The sequence below is a fragment of the Carcharhinus amblyrhynchos genome, chromosome 15 (genome assembly GCF_965287045.1).
Source record: "Carcharhinus amblyrhynchos chromosome 15, sCarAmb.v2.hapA, whole genome shotgun sequence".
NCBI lineage: Eukaryota > Metazoa > Chordata > Chondrichthyes > Carcharhiniformes > Carcharhinidae > Carcharhinus > Carcharhinus amblyrhynchos.
The window spans coordinates 33,916,915-33,936,913 of NC_137338.1; the positions used below are offsets into that span (position 1 = coordinate 33,916,915).

The 19,999-nt window shown below is 42.6% G+C and overlaps 1 protein-coding gene across 1 annotated transcript in view; it reads right to left on the reverse strand.

Annotated features, from left to right (window-relative positions):
* Window positions 1-398: 398 nt before the first annotated feature.
* Window positions 399-19,999, reverse strand: part of LOC145353228 (immunoglobulin superfamily member 3-like) — a 202,438-nt gene continuing 182,837 nt past the window's right edge. The window contains exons 8-10 of the mRNA XM_080203774.1: window positions 19,118-19,528; window positions 12,371-12,787; window positions 399-5,290 (exon numbers count right to left, since the gene is read on the reverse strand). Coding sequence (XP_080059900.1) covers window positions 5,040-5,290; window positions 12,371-12,787; window positions 19,118-19,528 — 1,079 coding nt within the window. The 3' untranslated portion in view covers window positions 399-5,039. The remainder of the gene's footprint in view (window positions 5,291-12,370; window positions 12,788-19,117; window positions 19,529-19,999) is intronic.

Genomic DNA, 19,999 nt, shown 5'->3' on the forward strand with positions numbered 1-19,999 from the left:
AGGACGGTCTCAACAGGGATCTTGGGTTCATGTCGCACTATCTGTAACCCCCGTGACTTGCCTGGGTTTGCAAAACCTCACTTACTGTACTGTCTGGAGACAATACACATCTCTTTAAACTGTGATCAGTGCTCCTACCACTCACATTATCAGCCACTTCAGGTCTTGAACAGCAGGTTAGGTGTAAGGATTCGCATTTTAATCAGTAATCTCTAAACTGTCTGTGCTTTATATGCTCTGTCTGAGGCCAGAACTCTCCATTCACCTGACGAAGAGGGTAACCCCTCGAAAGCTTGCGAGAATATTATCAAATAAATAGGTTGGACTAAAACCTGGTGTTGTCAGACTTTTTACTGTGTTTACACCAGTCCAACGCCGGCATACCCACATCATCACTGATACAGAGGCATTGTAACTCACTTCTACAGAGATTATAACCAACTCACCAATTTAAATTCATATTTAAGGGGAGAAGTACAGTAAAAATTTGAGCTGTTTTCTTATTGGGGATTTTAAGAAAAATAGTTTTTGGGATTGTGAGGAAAACAATACTGGATTCCTATAATGTTGACAGCTTTTCTATCACATACTATATTTGAATTGCCTTTTTATCTTGTCCTGTTGCTTGTTTGCCAGATTCAACATCCAAACCAAAATTTTACCATTTGTTTTCTATTGACAGTACCTTTTCCTCAACAGTTCACAACTCCCTGTTTCCATTTTCACTGAAAAACAATCCCTCTTTGCCCAGATCGTGAAAATATACAAAACATACCGATTTTTTCAACTCTTGGAAACTTGCAGCATCTGCAAATTGTGATCCATTATCAGTTTCCCTGCAGGTTATGGTGATGAATAGTGTACATCATTCATGTCATCACACCTTCATTTAAATATTAATTAAAGACTACGCTTGCGTGACTTGTATTGCGAGAATATTGCTGAATATAGGATTTCCCTGAAGTGTGCAATGAAGCCCTAAGCACCAACTTTATAAAATTGTCCCTTTTACATTTCTGCTCAATTATTTGATCCATACTGCATAGAAGAATATGCATTTGCTGACGCTCTGAATAACACCAATTGCAGTTTGCTTTTTAAAGCTGCAGAATAATCTTTAAATTTGTGAAGCCCAACTCAGAAACAGTTTTTTATTCAGCCAAGGTTTAAGTGCTTTATACCAATATTGCAACTTTATATGGCTTCAGCGTTTCATAAATATCCTGGGGGGGAGTGGGGGTTGGTTAGCTCAGTTGGCTGACAACCGGTTTGTGCAGAGTGACGCCAACGGCACAGGTTCAATTCTTGTACCGTCTGAGGTTATTCAAGAAGAATAACCTTCTCAATCTTGTCCCTTACCTGAGGTGTGGTGATCCTCAGGTTAAATCACCGCCAGTCAGCTCTTTCTCTCTCTCTCTCTCTCAAAAAGAGGGACAGCACCCTCTGTTCCTTTGGGATTTTGGTGAATTTTATTCATAGGTATACAGGTCGTACTGATGAAATATATAGAATCAGCATATATCCAAAGCTGAACCAATGATAGACATATTCAGGAATGAAAATGGTGTACCCAATGACAGTTTTCCACACAATAATCCCATAGTTTTGAACCCAGATATACTGCACATTTTCTTGCTACTGCCAAATGTTGCAGTGGGTCTGATATACACAAGTTTTCTCATTGGCTAAATTGGTGCCTTCCATATCCTTTCCTACCCTTGTTACCTGACATAATATTGTTCCTAAAACAATCCATCCATTTCTGGATCAAACTTTGCACTGTTTTTAATGAACAGACATCACTACATTGCTCCTGTTTGCAGAATTATCATGGGTCTCAGCCTTTTTCTTTATCCACACAAAAAAAAACTCAGTCCTCCTATTACAGAAGAAACTAGGGACATTCTTTAACCTGTATTGACAATCAAGCTTTAACATATTTGATTACTAATTTATCATTTAAGTTCTACACCTTTGTGGAGATTGCTATACTTCATTGCATTTTTATAATGAATAAACTGCTTAAACTTTACTCCAAGAACCTATTTTACAACTGAGAGGACTTAGTGATTCTCCCTCCCACATCTGAGAATCTTTGCTGAATTAAATTGCACTGGTTTACTAGCTCCATCTAAAATGCGTTTTTATTGCATACCATAACTTTTTCTTGAACGATTAACAGTTATTGAACTCAAGTACTAGAATCTTGTAAACAAGTGCTGCACTCTCCAACATCAAGCTTGAGGAAGTTTGACTGGTCCAGGATCAAAAAGAGCAAATTCAGAGGCAGTTTCTGTTCGAGCAAATTTTATAAGCAAAGGAAATCAAAACCTTTTGATCAATTTTCATCTTATAATTGAAGTACTATGCACAATGCAGAGGCAATGTAACAGCAATATGAAGTTGTGAGATTGGAGGAGGTAAGAACCTAATCAGGGCTATGAGCATCCCATAGTCTTGCAGGTTTAGAGTTTCAATCCATCGCTTCTTTGACAGCGATGGAGCACAGGGATATGTGAGCTGTGCAGAAAAGTCCAAGTGAGTGATCAATTGGCCTTAGCTTCGACTCCATGGTTCACTTACAGTCTCTATCCATGGATGTACACAGATGCACACAAATATGCGTGTACTAATGTTATCTACTAAAGGCTTGTTCTTGTTCCTGCTCTGCCTAGTGTGTACATTGTATGACACTGGTCACCCAATCAATTAAAGTATCATTGGGCTTAATACTTAGTCTGATGAAGTATCCTGTGATTACAGGGTGAGATACTGTGCTACACCATACAACAAGTCCAACTGGCAAACAGGGTACAACTACATATTTCAGAGGAACCCCAGACCAGACTGTTAAGCTGCTGTTGTTATAATTCATCTGTGCTTTCATTGCAAGAAGACAGCAGACGTAACAAAGCACCCAGGTTCACAAATACCAAATACACCTTGAAGCCATCATTGGTCATCTGACAAATAAGATCATTGAAGGAAGATAAAGGTATTGTCAGAACCGTATCCGAACTGGTAGCTGTTGTGCACTTAACAGTAAAACTGTAACAATACCATGTAAATTAGAACCACTGGATTAAGGATGCAGTGACTTACAATGGACCTATATGTCTGAGCCCTGTATTCCTGGTGGTGCATGGTTCATTATACATGCATTGTGGGTGATATTACAGAAACATATTCCAGAAGAGAGTGGAGCCACTTTATCAAGAAAATAGTTAATTCTGTTCTGTTCAGGTTGTGGGATTTATGTGAACAAGTCAGGGAACACTCCTGTCAGATCAAATTAATCAATTAATAACCAACTAATTCAAAATTTGAATTGCATGAATTTATATCAATTCAACATGATAACTGAGAAATCAACTATGCAGAGGGATCCAGACAGGTTGGTTAATCAGTCAGTGCTGGGGTAAAAAATTTCCAATTATAGAATCTTCCTTCTCTATCTTGTATCAGACTCCATCCCCATGATACAATACTGTCTTGAGAAGATTATTTGGATTTCTGGCATTCCCCTTCCCAATCCCACTTTTCTTTCCTCACACAAGTATTTGTACTTGTTTTCTCAAACAGTGGAATTTATGATCTTTGAGAGTTTTATCTAATGAAATAGTCATTTTTGTTTCAGTGCAAAACATTTTCAGGGTGGATAATTCAATCCCCACCCACACCTCAGTTTCACTGTGTACGGCAACATGTCAGGGATAATTAAAAATTCCAGGAGTGGTTTAGTAAATACAAATGGAGTTGTTTTAAAACAGAATATGAATTAATGTTTGAAAATTCTCTGAAGATATGCAAGCTGAGACAAGTCTAACTGAGCTTGTAATGATGCACTTTGAACTTGCTTGGGCACTGGATCTGTTCAGGCCTGCAATCATTTCTTATTGAGCAAGTTAGACTCTTTCAAAGAACATTTTCAAAACAAAACAGGCAACTATAATGATTCTTGTTCAAACACAGAATAAAAAGTTGTTTCAAAAAGTGCAAAAACAATGTATAAAAAAAACCTATCCGTTCTACACAGTTACAGCTTAATCAGGTTTTTGTATCAAAAAATTTCATAAATGAGAAGCATTGGTTGTTCTTACAAAATAATCAACTTGATCCTTATCTATATCCGCTGTGAAGGGGTGGAATTTCATTGTCCCATATCCTGCATCCGGGTGACACTGTCTTCATTGTAATCCTGTCAGAATGCGGTCTTAACACTGATGATGTTCATTGCCCACACAGGGTGTCTTTCCTGGCTTTTCTATTGCACAAGTCATAGTCATTTGACACTTGTCAAGCATTGAATTTGCCTGACACAATGTCTCTGAGTCTTCAGTGCTACAGCTTCTTCTCAGCTTCCATGAGCTTTTCACTCCCTTTTGATCGTTTCTGTTGGTCACTTATTCTATGCAGTAATTGAACAGAAGGTCTGGGTGTAGGGTCCATCCCTCAAGCCATGACTTCTCTGGTTTAGAGTTGACTCTTCTTAGACTTATTAACTAAGCACAGGGGGCGGGTAAATGTCATGAAGCTTAAAAAAAAGCCCACAATTTTACATCATTACAGCTCAATATTTCTCTCCATGGGACTGCATTTGCTACAGTTCTGTGTTCTTCAGGAGCAACAATAATCTTAACATTCAGGAGATCATCTGGCATTTGAATGAGATCATACCTATTACACATGGTGGACTAATGTGACAAGCAGAACTCTCATGCAGTAAAAACAGTTGGCAGAAGACTATACATCTACATTAGTGTAAAATTAAACATTCCAACTATATCAACTAATTGTGTTGGGAGTAATGGGGAGGATGCCAATTGAGGCAAACATCTTGGAATAAATGTACCCTCTCTCCCCCAAATCTCACTGCCATGACCCTCAGAATGTACATTCTTAATGTAAGAGGTGGAGGATATTGCTTCCAAACTTGATTATTTTGGGGGTAAATATTCATCTTTAATTCATTATAACTTTGACCCCTTAGGTTGAATATCTCATTTTTTTCCCGAAATCCTTTTCCTTCTTTCTCTCCCTTAACCAAGGCTTCCTGGCCCTATTCTGAAATCTGGTGGCTCAAGGCTTGTCGGAGAATAAGTCACTGCGGGTTCTTTAATCCAGAGCAATGGGACGCCATTTTTGCCATCAGATTTCTTCTGCGAATTTAGGGTTTTATAGCGCGTCAGTAAAATTGCAATCAGCAGGATTCCAAAAATTGGAAAGGGGTAGAAAAATATAAAGTAGAAGAGGGCATCATTCGAACAAATGGCTTCCTGAAGAGAAGAACCTGCAGGAAAGAAATAGTGAAAGATCAGAAACTCACTTTCTTTTTTGTCACATCAGAAAATTTTCTTTGCAGGCGCTGACAGAATATTCTGCTTATTTTCAGTATTTTCTGTTTTATTTCAGCATCTGAGGTTTCTTTGTAAATCTGCATATAAGAAATCTTTTCACCAGAATTTGTGGATAGATCATGTTCACAAGCTTAGTCTGAGCACACTTTGCACACTTATGCATAACTTGAGGCACAGTTGATTAACACTCAAGGCCTTTCCCACCCAGAGTGTGGGTCACCTATCATAGATATAGAGAAATCTTCTCTTCCTGGGTGGTTGAGGGAATGTAAACTGATTAACACTGATTGTGTTACTGTAAAAATGCCTGAGAGGGAGTTAACAGTGGGAGCTATTGATTCTGATAGAACTGATGTCATATTTCATTAGAACACAGATTTTTTGGATTAGTATTAACAGGATTGTGACATCAAATTAAACCCTTGAATTACACACCTTTGTGAAGAGCTGTGCAATATTTTTCTACCATAAAGTACTATACCTTTTTGGCTAAGATCAAACGGCAGATCAAGCTCAAGATGGGGTGCAAGTGCTTTATCTTGTCAGCTTGGACCCTGTTTGTCTCTCTTGTGGGGACCATGAACTGGATTCAACTGGATTTTGAATTTGTTTTTTTGGAGCAAGCAAGGAATGGATTTGGGTTTGCCCAGTGCATTCTGAACATTGGCTTTGTAACTTCTAAGGATGGAGTAAAAATTTTTTTTAAGAAATAAAGTACTATATAAACTATCAATGCCACATGTGTACTGTTGCCACACATTGGTCACTCACTATAATTCAACATCACCTTGCATTCAAAGTGTCTTTAACATAGAAAAATGACACTGAGCCAAAGAAAGAAACATTACGGGTTATCGAAACCTTGGTAAAAGAGGTGGACTTTAAGGATTGTCTTGAAGGCAAAGGATGTAGAGAGGAGAGGAGGTTTCTGGGAGGTGGTTAGTGGCTAAAGGGAAGTTGCCATTGGTGGGAGGAGGTTGTAGAATATGGAAGGGACTTGACCACTGGGATATTTGAACACAGGAATGTGCATTTTAAATTTGAAGTATTGAGGACTGGAAATCAATGTCGGGGAGTGAAGGCAAGATGACGGATAAGTAGGACTTGGAGTGGGATAGCAGCTAAATTTTTCATGAGCTGAAGGATACTGAGGATGAAGAATTAGAAGCTGGCTAGGGGATCATTGGGATTGTCAAGTATGAAGACAGAGACATGGGTGTGTGTTTCAGCAGCTGAGCTGAGGTAGAAGCTGTGGTTAAGGAAGTGGAATGAATTAAATCTTTGCGATGGGTAATCCTATGTAATCCAATGCATTTAATGCTAATGAGTGGATACTTTTCTAATTACAGAATCCAAAGAAATTTACCTTATTCTTCTTATTGATCAAGAGGGAGTGGAGATGCTGATGGTTTGGAAGGCTGTGGGGAAGCTGAAAGCTTCCTTGAGAAGCCAAGGCTGACCACTCCTGTTCCTCCTGGTCCACAAGAAATGTGAAAGAATCACATTCATTTAAGAAGCTGACAGCTTCAGCCTCAGATCAACTGCAGAGAATCTCAAGTCTCTCTTTCACATAGTATAACATTGAAGTCTTGATGCTGCAGATATCAGCAGGCTGTGCTTTCGTTAAGTTCATTAGGCCCCTTGGCCTCTTGCAGGGGACTTGGCCATGAACTAATTTCTGGAACTTTGTAATTTAAAGGATGAGAAGGGGGCAAGTTGCCTGATTGTGAAATTTTAAGTCCCTCAGCCCGTAACCCTACCCTGTCTGTCCATGGGCAGGGCTTTAACTCGAGAACTGCATCGCTGGAGGCTAAGCAGACTCCAAAATAATTGCTCTAGTCATCGTTCTTATCAAAAATGTCCAATCACATTCTATCAAAAAAGAATTTCTGTGATGTATAGCTGTAATGATGTAAGTCAGTTCCTCTCCATTCCAAACATGCACCATGAAAATAAACTTTATTACAAAGTTAACAGAATAAAATACATTGACCAGGAAAATCACAGACATATTTGGGGCAGCAAGGTGGCACAGTGGTTACCACTTCTGCCTCACAGTTCCAGGGACCCGGATTCGATTCCAGCCTTGGGTGATTGTGTGGAGTTTACATATTCTCCCTGCATCTGTGTGGGTTTCCTCCAGGTGCTCCAGTGTCCACCCACAGTCCAAAGATGAACAGGTTAATGGATTGGTCATGCTAGATTTCCCCTTAGTGTCGCAAGTTGGGTAGGTTAGGGTAATTAGCAGGGTAAATACATGGGGTTATGGGAATAGGGCCTGGGTGGGATACCTTGAGAGTCGGTGCAAACTCAAAGGGCTGAATGGCCTCATTCTGCACTATAGGAATTATATGATTCTATATCCACTGCATTTTCTATTTGGTCAGCTACTTCCTCAATACCTCTAACTTGGTAGACCCAATCCACGCCAGTGCCCTTGACCCAATACCACTCTAGTTTCATCTGTGGTCACTCCACATCCTGCCACTTACTGCTCCAGGGATTCCCTGCTCACACCCTCTGCAGCCTCTCACTGTTCCCAGAAATAATAAAGAAAATAAACAAGAAATAGAGGAAAAGTAACCGACACAGGAATAGATTAACAGAGATCAACAGAGAATAGGAGATACAATAACAAATTGATAGAGATAAACTGAGATAGTAAGGGTTACAGGAAGAGATTAATAGGGATGGCAAAATATTAATTTATATGCTGTAGTAGCATTGCCCTAAAATAACACGGGCTGCTTGTAAAGTGGACACTATGCAGCAGTGAGGGAGGGATTAGGTGACTAAAGCCCAGAGGGATGCTGGAGGATCAAAACAGATATGAAAAATATGTTAATAAGAAAAACAAATGAGTTGAGGTCCTGATAACAGTTAAAATATGCATGCAGCGGAGAAAAGAAAGATGGTTGTGAGATACATAAACATCCTTGGTGATGTAGGCATAATTTCATCAGTCTGTGGGTGAGGTTATCATGCGTGTCAAACAGAATAAACTTTACTGCTAATTAAATGGATTCCGAAGTTACTGTTTGAGACAGTCCAGATAGAGCCAGGGAGACAACTTAGAGTCTACTGATGGTTGTAGATCTCCATTTTCAAGGTGGTTGGTGCGAGTTCGAAACTTGACAGCGGTCAAGAAATGTTTGGGGTTAGCATTGGTTGGAGAGGTCTGCAGCCTGTAGATTAGCTAACTGACTGGAGCTTAGAGTCCTGGGTCTTCCTGAGAGAAATGAGCAAAGGTCCAGCTCAATGGACATCTGAACCAAAGCCTGGCTGGCCAGTAGTTGGGGGCTGAGACTTGGCTGGGCAACAAGAGGAGAAACAATCCAAACTTGGCATTATCACAGAATCATAGAATCCCTACAGTGCAGAAGGAGGCCATTTGGCCCATCGAGTCTGCACCACCCATAATCCCACCTAGGGCCTGTCCTCATAACCCCATGCATTTATGCTAGCTAGTGTCCTGACACGAAGGGGCAATTGAGCATGGCCAATCCACCTAATCCACACATCTTTCGACTGTGGGAGGAAACCAGGGCACCCAGAGGAAACCCAGACAGACATGGGGAGAATGTGCAAATTCTACACAGATAGTGACCCATGTTGGGTATTGAACCTGGGTCCCTGTCACTGTGAGGCAGCTGTGCTCACCATTGTGCCATTGTGCCACCTATTGAGAAGCAAAATCTTCATACACATTGAAAGCAGGGATGGAGCAAAGATACAAAGGTGAGAGAGACAGAGATGCATAAAGTGAGGCTGACTAAGACAAAGGAAGGGAGAAATGCACGAGGGGAACAAAAGCATGGAAAGACATTAGGGCAGCTTTTCAAGGGATTCGCCAAGCTATTTGGGGTTGTCTGCATATAGCAGCCCTCCAACGAGGACACATGTCACAAGATTCCCTTTCATCCCAGATATTCAGGAAAGTTTAAATATTTCATTAGTAGAACCAGTCCAACTTCAATCTCACATTAACCACCACCTATCTAATCCCACCACCACACATTCTCAGCCACACACTATTACCATATTGAATCTGATTCAAAGCGAAACACAATGACATTTTCTATTCTATTTTGTTTTATTTTTTCCTGTTCTCTACCTTTTATTTCCTTATTGTCTTTCTTCCCCCCTGCCGTCCCACTCTTTCCCCCTACTTTATCCCCCTTCCCTTACCTTTTCTCCCCCTTTGCTTCTCCTTTTCTAAATTTTACCTCTGGCCCATCCATTCCCCCGTACCACCCCCACCCCCACCCCCCACATCTTCATCTGTCATAGCTTACCCTCTCATTTTTAGCTTCTCTGCCATTAGGGACCTCGGGGTCCTTGTGCATGAGTCGCAAAAACCCAGCTTGCAGGTGCAGCAGGTGGTCAGGAAGGCGAATGGGATGCTGGCCTTCATAGCGAGGGGGATTGAATATAAAAGTAGGGAGGTCTTGCTGCGGCTCTATAGGGCATTGGTGAGGCCGCAGCTGGAGTACTGTGTGCAGTTTTGGGCGCCATACTTACGCAAAGATATTTTGGCCTTGGAGGGAGTGCAAAGGAGGTTTACTAGGCTGATACTGGAGTTGAGGGGATTGAGCTATGAGGAGAGGCTGAATAAACTAGGCTTGTACTCGTTAGAGTTTAAAAGAATGAGGGGAGATCTCATTGAGACATATAAGATGATGAATGGGATGGATAGGATAGAGGTGGAGTAGGATAGAGGTGGAGAGACTCTTCCCGCTCAGAAAGGACAGTAGGACTAGGGGGCACAGCCTCAAGATAAAGGGGGGGCGGTTTAGAATGGAGTTGAGGAGGAACTTCTTCACTCAAAGGGTGGTGAATCTCTGGAATTCTCTGCCCGTTGAAGTGGTGGAGGCTACCTCGCTAAATATTTTTAAAACGCGGGTTGATGGGTTTTTGATAAGTGAGGGGATTAAGGGTTATGGGGAGAGGGCGGGAATGTGGAACTGAGCCACGACAGATCAGCCATGATCTTATTGAATGGCGGGGCAGGCTCGAAGGGCTAGATGGCCTACTCCTGCTCCTATTTCTTATGTTCTTATGTTCTCTCCATGGCAGCTATTAGCAGCCGTTTCCCCTGGTTTCTGTGGCTATGGGTTATCTTTTATTTCCTTCCCTGCAGTATAAATATCTCCCACTTTCTATGCCTTTTAACTTTGACAAAGGGTCATCTGGGCTCGAAACATCAGTTCTTTTCTCTCCTTACAGATGCTGTCAGACCTGCTGAGATTTTCCAGCATTTTCCCTTTTGGTAACACAGTGACAGCATTGCTTCTTGAAAGGTATCACTTGAATCCTGCTTTGTGTACCTGAAGGTCTCTGGGGATTATTGTGGTAGATCTGTACTGTATTTAAAATCATTGCTGGGAATATTCTAGATATTTTGTGTTGAAATGTTTAGATAAGTTAGCCACCTATGCATCTTTTCTTTCTGGCAATGTTTGAGCTTGTTGCAATAGAACTTCTGCATGGAAAATCTTAGTGACACATCATAGATTTTTAATATCAAATCCCCATGGACTTTCATAGCATTCAAGAAATTTGGAAGTGAGAGAACCTATCCAGCATCAGGCAGCACAGTAGATGCAATATTAACTTAACATACTTTAATATTGCTTTCAATCTACGAAAAACATAGGCATTGTTTGGATGTATTTTACCTCAAAGATGTGTAACACAGTGAACAGGACAGTGAAGGTAAATCTGTTATGTAACTTTAGACATGTTAGAAATGGCTCACTGATTGTGCTATTGCTTCTGAGCTAGAAGGTTTTGGGTTCAAGACCCACCCCAGTATTCCCAGCAACGATTTTAAATACAGTACAGACCTACCACCGTATTCCCAGATACCTTGGGGTACACAAAGCAGGATTCAGATGATACTTTTCAAGAGGCAATGCTGTCATTGTGTTACCAAAAGGAAAAATGCTGGAAAATCTCAGCAGGTCTGGCAGCATCTGTAAGAAGAGAAAAGAGCTGACGTTTCAAGTCCAGCTGACCCTTTGTCAAAACTAAAAGGCATAGAAAGTGGGAGATATTTATACTGCAGGGGGAGGGAATGAAAGATGAATCATAGCCACAGAAACCAGGGGAAAAGACTGCTAATGGCTGTCCACAGAGAGAACACAAATATAAGCTGACACTTCACTGCAGCTCTGAGAGATTGATACTATGTTTGTAGCTCATTTGCAGCCAGCACCACAATATCAGCTAATGCACTGCTCACATGTGGATTGAACAGGTACTCAATGGCCTCTTAAGTGTCTGCAATCCTTTAATTTTTCCCATCAGCCTCCAAGGCTGGTCAAAATCTGAAAATGCTGGAAAATCTCAGCAGATCTGACTGTGTCTATGGAGAGAGTAGAGTTGACATTTCGAGTCTGGACAACCCTTCATCAGAGCTGGTGTGACAAAGGGTCATCCAGACCTGAAACATTGGCTCTGTTCTCTCCCCACAGATGCAGTCAGGCCTGCTGAGATTTTCCAATATTTTCTGTTTTTGTTTCAGATTCCAACATCTGCAATAACTTGCTATTATCTGGTCAAAACCTAGCCACCTTCATGAATTATTCATGAGCGGCACAGTGGTTAGCACTGCTGCCTCACAGTGCCAGGGATGCGGGTCCAATTCTGGCCTCGGGTCACTGTCTGTGTGGAGTTTGCACATTCTCTCTGTGTCTGCATGAGTTTCCTCCGGGTGCTCTGGTTTATAGACAAAAGATGTGCAGTTTAAATTGATTGGCCATGCTAAATTGACTCTTAGTGTCAGAGGGATTAGTAAGTTAAATATGTGGGGTTACTGGAATAGGGCCTGGGTGGGATTGTGGTTGGTGCAGACTCGATGGACCAAATGGCCTCCTTCTGCAATGTAGGGGATTCTAGGATTCCAGGATTCCTGACGCATCATGTGCAAAGCTGTGGGAACGCACTTAAATTATTTAATTTAACTGACGGCGTATGATTTAGGAACGATCACCATTTTGTCAATAAGTTACCTCTATCTTGTACAGTGACCATGACCAGCCCAGACTCATCTTCACCAAGTTTATACCAGATATTGTTGGCATTTTGAATCCACTCCTCCACGTGACAGTAGTAATACCCCGTGTCACTGCTGGCAGAGTTCTGAACCGTCAAACTGTAGAATCCATTGGACGGTCTCTCCAACTGCAGCCTCTCCTTCATTCCCTCAGCGCCATCCAATGAGACATCGAACCCAAACACTGAATTGTGATCAATTTTTAAAATTGACTCCCTTTGGTCAGCACCTTCTTTGACCTTCCATGCAAACCAAGATACGGCAAACTGGGAGTCATCTTGTGTCCGCTGAGTTACATTGCAGCTGAGCTGAAACAGGTCCTTCTCCGGTACGCTAATGTTCAGTTCGGTTTTATCCACCTGCATTTTAAATTCTGTTTGTGAAATTGAAAACAAGGAAATAACAGGTTATAATGTTTCATTTGTGGAGACCTGAGAATGCACACATTTGTCTCTCCGTCAAAGAAACTCATCTATCTGAGGGTCCCCGAACTGGAAGGCAGTGTAGCTCAGAGAACCACAGTTAGAGTGTTGCAGTCCTATCTCCAATCTACAACTCTTCTGAGCATTGCTTCCTACTGGGAGGCCAGGATCAATAAACTTACTCTTATATTCACACTATTTCCCTCAGCCAACGGCTAAAATAAGCCCACTTTCAAACATCTCTTCCAAGGTCAACCCAACAGAAGGAAAGATTAAAAAATGCAGACAGGGACTTATTCTAAGCAGACTGTTCCTGCAGCCCCCTCCTGTGTGTAATTTATTGTACTTGGGATACTCAGATGGGCCTTTTAATTTATATATCTATAATCTAATTTATATACAGTTGGGAGGACACGCATACTAACATCGGCATCCTTGAAGGAGCCAAGAGCACAAACATCAAGACCATGATCATCGGAAATCAACTTGGCAGGGCTGCCCACGTATTTAAGATGTCAAGAGTCCCGGCTGCCAAAGCAAATCTTCTTCGCCCAGCTAAAGGCTGCCGAACAAGAGGAGGACAAAGGAAACACTTTAAAGACATCTTGAAGGCTTACACCAAGAAATGCAACATAGACACCTGCCTGGGAGACCCTTGCTCAGAAGAAGCATACCTGGAGGAACTTTATGATTGAAGGGATAATTCTTTGAGGACACTTCATGGCAAAAGAAGCCTAATGGGAAAGGAGCCTGATAAAGGGCTGCCGGCAACCTGAAGTCCAACAATCAATCCCACTGACCGGAAATATCTGCCAAGTGTACGACTGAGATCAGATCTAGGATCAGGCTCCTCAGCCATGCAAGGACCCACAGAACCGGACCAGTAATATGAGTTTCCTAGGTGGACAATCATACTTGTTATCAAGTAATCACCGGAGAAGTCTAATTGAGAAAGTCAGATAGGACTTTTGATTCATGCAGTAGATGTGACCTCAAGATGATGCCAGAGTTGGGCCCAGCTGTGGTAGTTTCTCACAGCTGAACATCTTGTCGACTCTGGGACCACAAGTTAAAATAAGTAACAATCCTCTGTGCTGCTGAAGGGCTACATGAGAGAGCCCCTTTAGCAAAGGCAAAGGAAAGAATTAGAAGCAGAAAAAAGAGGCAGATCAAGTCAAAGCAAAGAAGTTGATACATTCTGAACACTATTGCTCTTTCATATCATACTTTTCTACAATAGCACTAGAATGAAGCAGGTCCTCCAATAGTTTTCTTTCTGCAATTGTGACACACAGTATGTTGGTTCCATGGTATCTTCCCACCTCCAAGCACTTTACCCCCAAACTGGCCCCTAATGACTGAAGCTCCCTGCATGACAGTGGCTGGTTGCCAATTAAAATGCAATTAAAAGGGCAGTTAAGCTCTATTATTCAGCGGAGAATAAATCTTGCGAGCAGGGCACGGGCCCACTGCTCTCCCTGGCAGGTGAAAGGAGATGGTTTCACAGCGGGATGTCAGAACATCGGAATTGCTAAGGTTGGTGATATGGCAGCAGTGCAAGGCTGCTGTGAGCCTATATCGCAGTGCAGGCCTGAGTTCTGAATGGATGGATATGGGTGTCTGTGATAGCCAGATGCATATTACTTTCAAAGCACTCCATGGGCACAAATGGCAGATGCAGTACCCTTCCCTGTTGTTCCAGAGACTGCTCTCAGCAGTTCTCGCACACCTCTCATGGTGGAAGCTGCCAGCTGCCGTCCGTGCCCATTGGGCACTGCAGGGACTGGGGTGCCTTATCGACCCTCTTAATCATCTTTCGGTTTAATGTTTTACATTTCATTTGTGGTTTGTCTTAGTTTTGGGCAGTTCCCCTTTAAGGAGCTAACTCTTATACTTTGTCCCTAAGTTTGTTTCATTTAGTTTAATAAGTCTAACTCAGAAGAGTTGGAAGCTGCCACCAGCACTGTCGAGGTCCGGCTGCCCAGCCTGGGGAAATGCCCGCCACAACTAATTGAACAACAAATGCAGAGGCAGCCTGTTAATTGGCCACATCCTGCAAAATGAGGCCATCACATGCATGTGAAATGCATGACTTCAGGACTCGGAAATAACCCAAACATCGCCTGTGCCTAGAGACATCAATTATAGATTATAGAAACTTTCAGTTTAACACTCGGAGTAAGATAACCCTGTAACAAAACTGCACTGACACAGCCAGTGCTGGAGGCTCACATTTAATCCCAGGACAATGTGGGCTGTCATATGGAGCTCATTCCAAAAAATCCCAATCCATAGTGGCCTGTTTATTAGCTTCAGTGCAGCTATAATGGACCTTGTATCATAGCTCTCAGAAATTTAAATTTTTGCTAGGTTATTCCAGGAGGACCAAGCTCCTCAGCATACTTGAATAAATTCTTATCTAGACAGCATCATTTGTCATGCCATCACGTCTGATCATGTCTCACACTTTTTCTGCCACCAAAGCTGGACACCAATTTAGTGAGTAAATGAGGCAGAAATGAATGTCTAGGTGCTATTTCAATTCAAAAGATTTTTTTGCAAGTAAGTCAGACAGTGTTTAAGTCAATATTAACACCAGCAGTGCTAATGAGATTTAAAGAGATTGCCTCAGGCAAGCTATAACTATATTGTTAGATTGTGCTTGGCTATGTTTCATTTTTTTTCATTTACTAACATCTGTGCCTTGCTAAAGGTTCACATGTAAGCAATGTCACAATTATAATTTGAGCAATTTGAGTATAAATGCCTCATTATACTTCTGAAGAGAACATAAGAATCAGGAGTAGGCCATTTGGCCTCTCGAGCCTGCTTTTACATTTAATAAGATCATGGCTGATCAGATCATGGCTAATCTAATCATAGCCTTAACTCCACTTTCCTGTCTGTCCCTATAAACCTGGACTCCCTTGTAGATTAAAATCTGTCTGACTCAACCATAATTCTTTTAATTCACATTATGGGATATGGATGTCGCTGGCTAGGCAAGCACTTATAGTCCATCCCTTCAGCAGATAGTGGTGAGCTGCCTTCTTGAACCACTACAGTCCCTGAGGTGTAGGTACACAAGCACAGTACTATTACAGAGGTAATTTCAGTATTTTGACCCAGTGACATTGAAGCAGTGGCGATATTTTTCCAAGTCAGGATGGTGCGTGACTTGGAGGGGAACCTCCAGGTGGTGGTGTTACCAGGTATCTGCTGTTCTTGTCCTTCTAGATGGTAGTGGTCATGGGTTTGGAAGGTGCTCCCTAAGGAATCTTGATGTATTTCTACAGTGTATCTTGTCGATGGTACACATTGCTGCCTCTGTTCATCTGTGGTGGAGGGAGTGAATGTTTGTGGAAGGAGTAGCAATCAAGCAGGCTGGAGGATGTTGAGCTTCTTGAGTGTTGCTGGAGCTGCACTCATCCAGGCAAGTGGAAAGTATTCCATCACACTCCTAACTTGTCTCTTGTAGATGGTGGACAGGCTTTTAGGGATCAGGAGGTGAGTTCTCTCTGCAATATTCCTAGCCTTTGTAGGCAAAGTGTTTATATGGCTAGTCCCATTCAGTTTATGCATTTGTACATGAACTGCTTCAGTATCTGAGCAGTTGTGAATGGTGCTGAACATTGTGCAGTCACCTGCAAACATTCCCATTTCTGACCTTATGATGGAAGAAAGGCCAGTGATGAAATAGCTGAAAGTGGTTGGGCGGGGGACATTACTCTGAGGAAATCTGCAGCTGAGATGTTTGACCTCTGCTCATCACAACCATTTTTCTTTAGGCCAAGTATGACTCCAACCACTGAAGAGCACCCCCCTCCCGATTCCCATTGACTCCAGTTTTTCGAGGGCCCCTCGATACACACATGATCAAATGCTGTCTTAATGTCAAGGGCTGTCACCTCACCTCACCTTTGGCATTCAGCTTTTTTGTCTCTGTTTGACCAGTGCTGTAATGAGATCAGGAGCTGAGTGACCCTAACGGAACCCAACTGAACATCTGGGTTCAGGTTATTGCTGAGTAAGTGATGCTTCAAAGCACAGTTGATGACCTCTTCCATCACTTTGCTGCTATAAATGATCCAACCTCCATTGATTTCTGGAGTAAAGATTTCCAAAGATTAACAATCCTCAGAGAAAATAATCCTCTTCATATCTATCTTAAATGGGAGATGCCTTAAATATCTTAAATGGGAGATCAGCTCTCGTTCATGTCCTTTAAGGGCAGCTCTGTGACCACCAAATATGCTTTCCTCCCCTGCCTCATTGCATAAACATGAGGAATACACACCATTGCATTTGGTCTGTGAAAATGTCGTATATTGTTGAACAGGGCAATGCTGCTCACAGTTCAGTTATTGGCCAGGAAGTGCTTACAGAATCTGTTAAACTTTACAAAGCATATTGTACATGGATTTTAAAAGAAACTTTCAATTAACATGGAATACCAAGAAAGAGGGATACATGTAAATATAACAGGCAGAATAAGGTGAATTTTGTCATAGCTGAGTAAAATGGAGTGTGCTGAATTTCACTGGGCAATCTGGTGCCCTTGTTAAATTCAACCTTAACATTAATAATATCGCATCTTCCAACTAACAGGATTGTATTAACCCCATGACACTGAAACAACTCCTTTGAGACACAGAAGTGCACAGAATGGTAGCACTCACAAGCTTTCAGGAAACCAGAGCACATGCTTAAATCTTACCAGTCCCACATTACCTGTACGTGGGATTGGGGGTAACTCACATAGCGAGGAAGGTTTTTGTACGACGTGTACTGTGGCACTTGGATGAACACTGTGTTTTGGCAATAGTTTTGGAGGCTAGACAACATAGCTCATTTGGGCGTTGTATGTGTGGTTTAAGCATGGCAATGTTTGCATTGTTGTGCTGTGGGTTTGGTGCCAAAACAGGCAACGCATTTGTGCTATATTTGCAATGCAAACAACATTGTAATTTAAAACTGATGCTAACTCAGCACACATCAGTCAGCTGGAAGATATTGCATTTCAGAAACCAGGGCCACGATTCTCCCATCGCGACCGCAACTTTTCTGTCAGGTCGTGGTGGGAGATGTGTGTCGCCGACCTTGAACAGGGATTTGCACATGCACCGGAAACGCACGCACATCTCCCAGAGTCGGCAAATAGTCACTGGTCAGACCATGCCGGAAACCGGCAGGGTGGCAGGTGAGTCATTTGAATTTTTTTAATGTATTAAATATGTTTATTAGTTCATTATCGGGTCCTGATCGAATCTCCCACCCCGCCAGGAGTACTCCATTCCGGCGGGGTTCAGACTAGCTCCACATATTTGGGGAACTAGTGGGAGACCCCACTGGAATGAAGGCGGTGGTAATCGGCGCCCCCTAGGCATGGGCATCATGGCAGAGTCAGCCTGTGCCTCCTGGCACTGCCCAAGGAGCAAAGTGCTCATGCCCAGGGGGCACCTTGGCACTGCCCACCAGGTGTCAGGCAGTGCCAAAGGAGTGCAGCCTATTGTGGACAGGGCCTAGGGGCAATCAGTGGGGATGGGGGGGGATCCCGCTACCACTTTGCAGACAGAATCAGTCTGGTATGGAGGGAGGCCAGTAATTGGGGAGGGCTGGCGGGGGGTGGGGCTGTCTCTGGGAGGGGGAGGGGGCAGGGGTCAGTGGGGAGGCTTCTGCCAGGGTAAGGGGGTGGGAGGTGGGGGATCATTCCTGCCGGGGGTATGGGGTGGACTGTGCATCAGGGCATTCCAGAATGGAGGGGGGGACGAGGGAGGGGTCAGGGCTGGCCTGGGAATTGTTGTGGGGGCAACGATTGGGCCATCGAGAGGGGCTGGAGGGGCAACACTGTGGAGATCCCGGGCTGGCCAGTGATCAAGCTTGCCTGCAAACCAGGAGTCTAACAGATCAGGACCACTGTGCATGTGCAGAGTTCCAGAGCTGTCAAGAGTCCGGTGCGAATAGGCCCCAACCTCTTGGGTTTTTAACGAGGTTCATGACTGGGACCTCTCCACTGCACAGAGTGCGGATACTGAGGTGAGAAGCCGAACTGACAAAAACAGTGGGGAGTTAGAACATTTTTCCCGCCATTTCAGCAGTTTTGGGAGAATCGTGGTCCAGATTTCAGCTGATGTTCTGTATAACTTCATTCCTCATTCCTTTAAGCAACTTTTAAAATTCCCAACAAGGTGACCTCATGTTGCCAATTACAGGAATAGGTTGTGTAAATCACCCTTCAATAAAGCATTTCTCCTAAACTGAAATTAATAGCTATACTGCACCTGGTTGTTGCACAGTGACAGTAGTCAGTCCAGACTGATCCTCTCCCAGTTTATACCATACGTCATTTGGGTCAAGGAGCCATTCTTCCACATAACAGAAGTAAGTGCCAGTGTCAGCTGGAGTTGCTTTTTGCAGTATCAGACTGTAGAGTTCGTTGGTCATTTTTTCAAACTGCAGCCTTTCTCTCAGGCTTGCACTGCTATTCTCTGAGCTGCCATACTCAAAAACAGAATTGCGATTCAGGCTGAGAATGGGGAGTCTGATTTGATCCAGAGTACCCTGGGCATACCAGACCACCGACAGTTGGGAATCCAGCTTGGTCCGATTGCTGATCTTGCATTCCAGCTGAATCGGTTTGTCCTCGAGCACTGTGATACTCTTCTCAGTTTTGACAGTTTGCAAATTGCTTTCTGTGGGTACAAAAGATTTTCACCTCATTAAAAGGGAAGTTGAAAGTCAAAGAATTTACATCTCATGGAAGACTAGTTTCATAACTCCCCAACCGATATACCTATCAAATATTCTATTCAAATGGATCAACTTGACTGCGTTAAAAAAGAAGTGATTCATGTCAACACATTGGAAAATACTTTGAGCGTTTGGAAATCAAAGAATTATAAAATGGTTCGAGCAAAAAAGGAGGCCATTTGGCCCACTATGCTTCTGTTAGCTCTCTATATGAGAATTACTCAACTAATCCCACGATCCGGCCTTTTCCCCATAGCCCTGCAATGTTTTTCCTTTTTAAATGATTAGAAGATGTAACTTCCTTTTAAAATCCATGGCTAAATCTGCGTCTATCACACTCTCAGGCAGTGCATTCCAGATCCAAACCATTTGCTACATAAAGGTTTTTCCTCATGTTGCCTTTGTTTCTTTTG